This window comes from Vidua macroura, chromosome 5 (genome assembly GCF_024509145.1).
Source record: "Vidua macroura isolate BioBank_ID:100142 chromosome 5, ASM2450914v1, whole genome shotgun sequence".
In the NCBI taxonomy this organism is placed as follows: domain Eukaryota; kingdom Metazoa; phylum Chordata; class Aves; order Passeriformes; family Viduidae; genus Vidua; species Vidua macroura.
This window is the reverse complement of record NC_071575.1, coordinates 31,712,482-31,719,510: the sequence shown is the minus strand read 5'-3', so window position 1 is coordinate 31,719,510 and position 7,029 is coordinate 31,712,482. Positions and strand designations below refer to the sequence as shown.

The window sequence follows — 7,029 nt, the reverse complement described above, 5'->3', positions numbered from 1 at the left end:
ATCACCAAACAAATATAGATGACAATGGGGAGCTTGGCAGTGGTTAAACACTCACAGGGAGTCCTCCATCCTTGCCATTCGCATCCCGAAAACAAAGCTTGTAGATAGGAGAGTGAATGAACACACTTGTAACAGAAGAGGGGAGCAGTGATGTGAGGTTGGGTGGCTGCCACAGCATGGCTGGAAAATTAGCCTCATGCTCTGCCAGGAGATGCTGCGTGCCCCAGGAAAAGGAGAATATTGTTCAGTAATGAAGAGGTGGCTTTCATTCCACAGGTAGGATTTGGATTGGTAGGGAACTCTTGGAGTCCCTCTGGCAGTAAAGTAGCCCAAGAGAAGAGATTCTGCAATCCCTTGTTGCAGCTAACTGTTCTTTGGGATTTTTCCCTGTGTCCAACAAGGTGGGGAACCCCATTTGTCATGTAACAATCATGTGTTTACTGAGATTAACTCAGTTGTGCATTTGCTGCCTCTCTGCATCAGTCCTTCCATGAGCAGCAGCCTCTCAGCCCCTTCCCCAGACATCACTGATGTTTCTGCTCCTCCTCAATAGCGGTCATCTGCAAATCCATCCAGAGATGCTGAGAAATCAGATGTGTCCCCTCCAAGTTGCCCTTTCACCACTGAAACTGGCCCAAAAATTCCTGTTTGCCCCTCAGTAAAATCCCCGTGGGAAATATTTTTGACCAGGCATTTAACTGCCTCAAAAAAATAAAGATTTTATTCTCCTCAGTCCTCCTTTCATGTAGGAAAGGGGGCTGAAAACAAAAGCCTTCATTCCCCTGTATTAAACACTTTGCTCATGAAGGAAACAGACAATAAGGAAGAGGGTTTTTCTTCAGGGAAAGTGTTGCCTTTTTCTGTTCCTGTTTCCCACATGGCTTCTGTTTCCCGGATGCCGACCAGCGGCTTCCGGGAGCGGCCGTGTGCGTGAGCAACAACCACCTTGTTGTTCTTGGCTCGATACGGACAAAGCGGCTCTGGGGGCATGACTAAAATCAAGACAAAGACTCAAGAGATTGGACACTTGTGTGCCGTCCAAAAGGTTGTATTTCTCGAACACTGCAGGAACAAGTGACTGCGCGCTGGGGTTGGGTTACAGTTTTTATAGGGAATACAAGAGATAAGTTAAGTCCAATAGAAACAGAGTCCAGTCTAAATACATCACAGGTGAAATCCAATGGGAATAGCTTCAGGGTGATGGGTGAATACATGAAAAAATACAGAATTGAAACTCCAGCTTCAGATTTACGAAGCATTTGCTCCTTCTGCGTAGCTATGCACTACCACAGGAAAGGAAGTGGAGAAGAGGAAAAAAAGCAGAGGAAGTAGACAAGTGTGCAAAGAGGAAAACTAAAGCTATTTTGCATGATTTTACGTTAATTTTCCTTTAATAGGCAGACACAGCATTTCAAAGTAAGAAGAACTGTTCCATTTCTGCTTCTAATAGATTAATGAAAAGAGAGGTTTGTTCTTTTCCAGTGGTTTATGGGTATTTTATTTATTTTTGATATAGCAGTTTAGTTTGCTATGCTTGATTAAACTGGCTTATGGCTTCATTCTTTTGTGCATTATAGCTCTGGAATTAACTGATCTAAAAAGCAAATTGCAACAGGACAGACAAAGAAGTAAGTTAACCTAGAAAGAATCTGAATAAACCATTTGATATGCATCCATAAATACAAGAATATCCTTCCACCCTTGCCCTAAAATGGCACTATTGCCTACTACTGCCTATAAAAGGTGCACTTTGTTTTTCAGGCTTGCTGCTTTTCTGAAGGATGAGCATGAAAGTATCCTCTTGCTTTCCCACAACCACTGGCGTACCAGGCCACTGGAACAGTGCTCATTTTTTCTGCTTCAGAAAGAGTTTCCCAGCACAATTACAAGATGCTCTGCATTAGAAGGATGTATTTTGTGTGACCAGTTCCAGATAGATTGGTCTGTCTTTCTGTGCATAAACAGGCACAGCTACACAGACTGCAGTGATGAACTGCCGTCTCAAAGTCACAGGCTGGTGTTGTTGGCCTTCCCCCTGATTCCTACCCAAAAATGCTCAACCCCATCAGCACCATCATTAAACTCTAGACAGTTGGAACCCCCCCCTTACATAGATGGTGACCCCAGCACGTCTCCTTCCCTGCCTGTCCCTTCTGCAGGGTTATAAATACATAAATCCAAGGGAGCATATTGGAGGGGTATTGGGGTGGCCAACAGCTGGCCTGAAGGCCCCAGAGTTTTATTTAATCCTAACTTTACAACTGAAACATAAGTAATTCTATAAGTACCTATGGAAGGTGTCCCTGCCCTTGGCAGCAGGCTTGCAACAAGACCATTTTTAAGGACCTTTCCAAGCCAAGCTCTTCTGTGATTCTGTGGTCACAAGGACCAGGGGCAGCTGGGCTTAATTTCTGATTAGAACTAATGCAGCACTGCCAGTTTGGCTGAGTTCAAGGAGACTCTTCACAAGCCAAGATTCACAACTTGTGACATTTACCTATACTCTAGGTCTGGTTGGGAGCAATAATGTCTTGCACAATCCAGACTCTGGAATATTGTGGTTTATTGAAGCAAGAGCAAAGCAGAATCTGGATTCTGGAATATTGTGGTTTATTGAATCAAGAGCAAAGCAGTCTCCAGATTGTCACTCATAATAGCACTATCTATAGAGCATAATTATGTCCCCAGCAGACAAAGACATGATCTATGGCTTTGCTTATACAAAAAAAAAAAAAAAAAAAAAAAAAATTTCTTACATGCTATATATAAGATATAATTATTATGTATGTTATAAATATATGTATTTTATGAAAATCTTTCCAGGTATAGACTCTCTACATGAATACATGAATATGTATCACAACTTAGAGTGACACTAAATATTAACTATATCGTATTGTTTAAAAAAATACATATTCAATAATTTACAGTAATTTTTCATCATTATATAATAATTACATATTTCATATCTTCCTTATAATTTATATTACTAAATTGTTTTGCTTTTTTATATTGTACAATTATATATGAGAATTGATAACCTTTATAGCATATAATTGTCATACACAAGATATGTATATATTAAATAAAAATCTAGATCCTTACATATACAAAATTTCAGGTCAGCTGCAACACAGTTGGTACAGTGTTGACTTAAAGGTTTCTGATGCGGGAACAAGGAGAAACACCGTCCATTGACTCATCCTGGGCATTGCCCAGGGATTGTGGAATCTCTCACCCCAGAGAGAGTCAAGAACCTTGATCAGAACACAATCTTTTGTAATGCACAGCATTGCAGGAAGACCTGGCATTGCAGGACGACATGGCTGGAGCACCCCTGGGCCAAATGATACCACCAGTGGTCCTTTCAAACATTCCCTCATCTGGGATTCTGATATTGGCATCTTTGCGCAAGGTGAAGCTCTCAGAGGGAAAATGGACTCTAAGAAAGAGGTGGGGTGTTGCATCCTGGACTTTGGGTTTAGATCGGAGTTCTGATGTGTGTTAGCAGATTCTGTGTACCCCTGAGTATCCCCCCTGTTCTCCCCACTGCGGTAACCAGTTCCCGGGTTGCCTTACCATGCGGGCCCAGCTCCCATTCCCCCTCTCCCTTCCTGTGGGTCCTTTCCTGCCATTACCCCTCCCCCGTGGCCGGGGTCGCCCCGGCCCCAGTGCCAGCCCTGGCCACATGCCCAGTGGCACCCCCCGGGCCATGTCACACTCCCCACGGCCGTGGGCTGCCCTGGGCCCCAGCGCCACCCCTGCCTTGCCCCTATTGGCTTCCCCAGGCCACGCCATGCCCTGGGACCACCCCAGGACCTCCCTGGGCTCCGGCGCCATCCCCTACTGCGTCCCTATTGGCTTCCCCAGACCACGTGACACCCCCGCTCCACTCCCGATAAAAGCCCCACACAGCTGGGGCTGCATGGCCATATTCCCCAACACAGAAGCTGGGAACACACCAATAAAATGCTCTCAGCTCCTGCTGCGGGGAATTTGGTCCTTCCTTCACCCCCTTTATCGAGGTCCCTTGCGCGTGGCGGTAGAAACAGCTGACCAACAGCGGCGCGACCGGGATTGGAGGAGCCGCGGTGCCCCGCCGGGCACGGCAGCTGCTCCAGAGCCAGGAGAGACAGCAGAACGCCACAGTGGGGGAATAACAGCATTTCCTCTTGCATGGTCCCTGATCTTTGTAACCAACCTGGTCATCGCTGGATGCAGTGCTGGGGAGGCTGTTGAGACGACACTGCTGCTTCTGATGGCATAGTGCTGCTACGCAGCATTTTCTCTTCCCTCTCTGTAGCCCTCATTCTCCTCTCTTTTCCCATCTACTGAGAGCTGGTTCTCTGCCACCAGGTGTGAGCCTCACAAGCACAGCTCTGTGCAGGAGAACCTCTTTCACTGTTAATTGTTAAGGATCCGTTTCAACCACCGCTGCAGATCCACGTACTGGCTCATCGCCTGGGAGTGTGCAACCAGACCCATCACCAGGTCATGGAAGAGATTGCATGACCTGGCCATTAGGACTTCTAGGGGCACACTGATCCCCTCAGGAAGCCTCTGGTTGCCCACAATGAAGTGGTTGAGGTGTCTCACTTCCACACACCCGCACAGGGTCTCACTGATATCCATCAGCCGCCTCACAAAATGTCTCCTGCGCCACTGTGACACGGGTAAGATGCTCAGGTGGTGCATAACAATGGTCTTAATGGTATAGGTGGAGAAGCCTGAGCCCAGCTGAAGACGGGTGAAGAACTGCAGGCATTTCAGGTGCAAGCTGTCAGGGGGAGCCAACCTGACAGCTTGAAGAACCAATGTACTTGAAGAACTTCATCTCAGCTACAGCGTAGCTCTCCGGCCAGATGGTGCCTGGGGTGTGGGCTTGCCTAGGCTGGCTGCTTACAAAAACGTCTGAGTTGCCTTGTTGCACCCCAAACAGCATCTCAATCTGATAGCTTTCGCTGCCATTGGTCACCTTGAACTGGCAGGAGCGTCTGGAGGGCAGCAGCACTAAATGCCAATTGTGTGACCGAAGCAAAGCCGGCCAGATTGCTCTCACCAGTTGGTAGAAGCAGCGGGCAGTTTTCTCCACGTCCAGGTAAGAGCCTGTGCACAGGGTATGAAGGAGGCTGGGATCCTGATCTTTAGCTGCTCCTCGGGATGGTGCAGGAAGCACAGCATGTTCTTATCCTGCTGCTCCCTTGTGCAGGTGCACTCCTGCTGCACGCAGATGCGGAAGTTCCTCAAGTGCTTCTGCTCTGCAGTGCCCGGCTCTAGGTGGAAGCTGTGCCCTTGGGGAGGAGTCATAGGTATGAGTACCTGGTACACAACATCCTGCTCACGCGGACTCCAGCCTTCGAAGGCACTGCCCACCCCAATGGCTTCTTGCAGCACTGGGTAGAAACTGTTGGACAAGACCCGTTGAAAGTAAATTACAAGATGCTCCATCAGGGTCTTTGTCCACCTGCATCCTTTCTGCAGGTCCTGCACAGGCCACTGTATGCGCTCCATTATGAGTCTTCCAAAGTTATCGTCATGCTCATGGTATTCTTCCACTTCATTTCCAACATCATTGATGTTTGCTGCATTTGCAGCCTCATTGCCAACTTCATTTTCAACATCACCTTCTTCATTCGCAGCAGCATTGTTGCCTTCCTGTGCATTGCCATCGTCATTGTTGTTTTTCCTCCCCATCCACGTCATTGTCTCCTTCTTCTTCATTTCCAACATCTTCCTCATTTGCATCTACATTTCCAACTTCCTCTTCATTTACACCATCATTTCCTTCTTCATGCTGCTCTCTCCTCTGGATCCTTTTCCTCCAGATATACCACAGGGCCAAGAGAAGGAGCAGGAGCCCAGCAAGAGCCCAGACCTGCCAGTGCTGCCAGGCAGAGCAGAGCAGGTCTCCCGAGGACCACACACCCTGCTTCAGGGCCAGCTGCTCCACCTCCTGCTCCAGACGAATCTTCTCCTCCTTCTGGAGCTTGGCACACGCCTCCATTCACAGACATGTCACCTCATCCCAGCCATCATCCGCAGGCTCTTGGTACTGAACTACACTTTGCAAGAGCAAGAACCACAATACCCAGGTATCCATGGTCTGCAGGAGCATGGAGAGAAGGCCTTGAATGGTGCTGCAAGGGAGGCAGCTGGCAGTGGGGGCAGCAGGGATGGGAATCCCAGGGATCTGGGAGCAGGAAGGACAGAGCCCCCAACAGCTGGCAAGCAGCCAGGTCTGTCCCACTGCCCGAGCAGCAGCAGCAGCACAGTGCCCTGCCCAAGGCTCTGCCATGAGGGGCTGTCCCAGCATGCAGGAGGAGAAGCCAGCCCTGGATGCAGCGTTTCTGCCCCACCCTTGTCACCAGCCCGACCTTCCGCCATGTGTGCACTCACTGCTTGCCCAAGCAATACAGGGCCAGTGTTACCTGCTGGGGCCTTTTACAGCTGCCCCCATTGTGACATGGCCCCCATGATGTCACGGGTGTCACAGTACACCACAGTCAGCCCAGCCCCACCCTTTGTCCCCACCCCAGCTCAGCCTGTCAAAGTGGCCCCGGGGTACTGGCTAAGGCAGCCTTTGAGTGAATCTTCTTCAAAGAACTTCTCTTGGTCTTTCTCTTGTCTTTCTTATCAGCTGCCCTCCATTGGCAATCTCATAGATACTCATCTTGGAAGGCACCCTTGAGTTTAAGCCTTGACTCCATGCTGAGGTACAGTTAAATCTCTGCGTCGTCAAGGTTGGAAAAGACCCTGAAGATCACACAGTCCAACTGTAAATTTAATACTGCCTACTCCACCAATCAGCTTGGTTCCCAAATGCCACATCCACATGACTTTGAAATCTCTCTGAGGGTGGTGACTCAGCCATTTCCCTGGGCAGCCTGTTACCAAGCTTGATATCCAATTGTTGAAAGAGTCCAATCTAAAGTTCCCATGGTGCAACTTGAGGTAATTTCCTCTGGTCCTATTGTTTGTTCCCTGGGCTAGTATAATGACCCCATCCTGGCTACAACCTCCTTTCAGGGA

The 7,029-nt window shown here is 48.4% G+C and overlaps 1 protein-coding gene across 1 annotated transcript; it reads right to left on the bottom strand.

Moving 5' to 3' along the window:
• Nucleotides 1–4,396: 4,396 nt before the first annotated feature.
• On the bottom strand, nucleotides 4,397–7,029 carry LOC128807184 (inositol 1,4,5-trisphosphate receptor-interacting protein-like 1). Its single transcript, XM_053977353.1, is given in 5 exon segments — nucleotides 4,397–4,812; nucleotides 4,814–5,142; nucleotides 5,145–5,682; nucleotides 5,684–6,103; nucleotides 6,375–7,029. Coding segments are annotated over 4 exon segments (1,692 nt in total). The 5' UTR covers nucleotides 6,101–6,103; nucleotides 6,375–7,029; the 3' UTR covers nucleotides 4,397–4,404.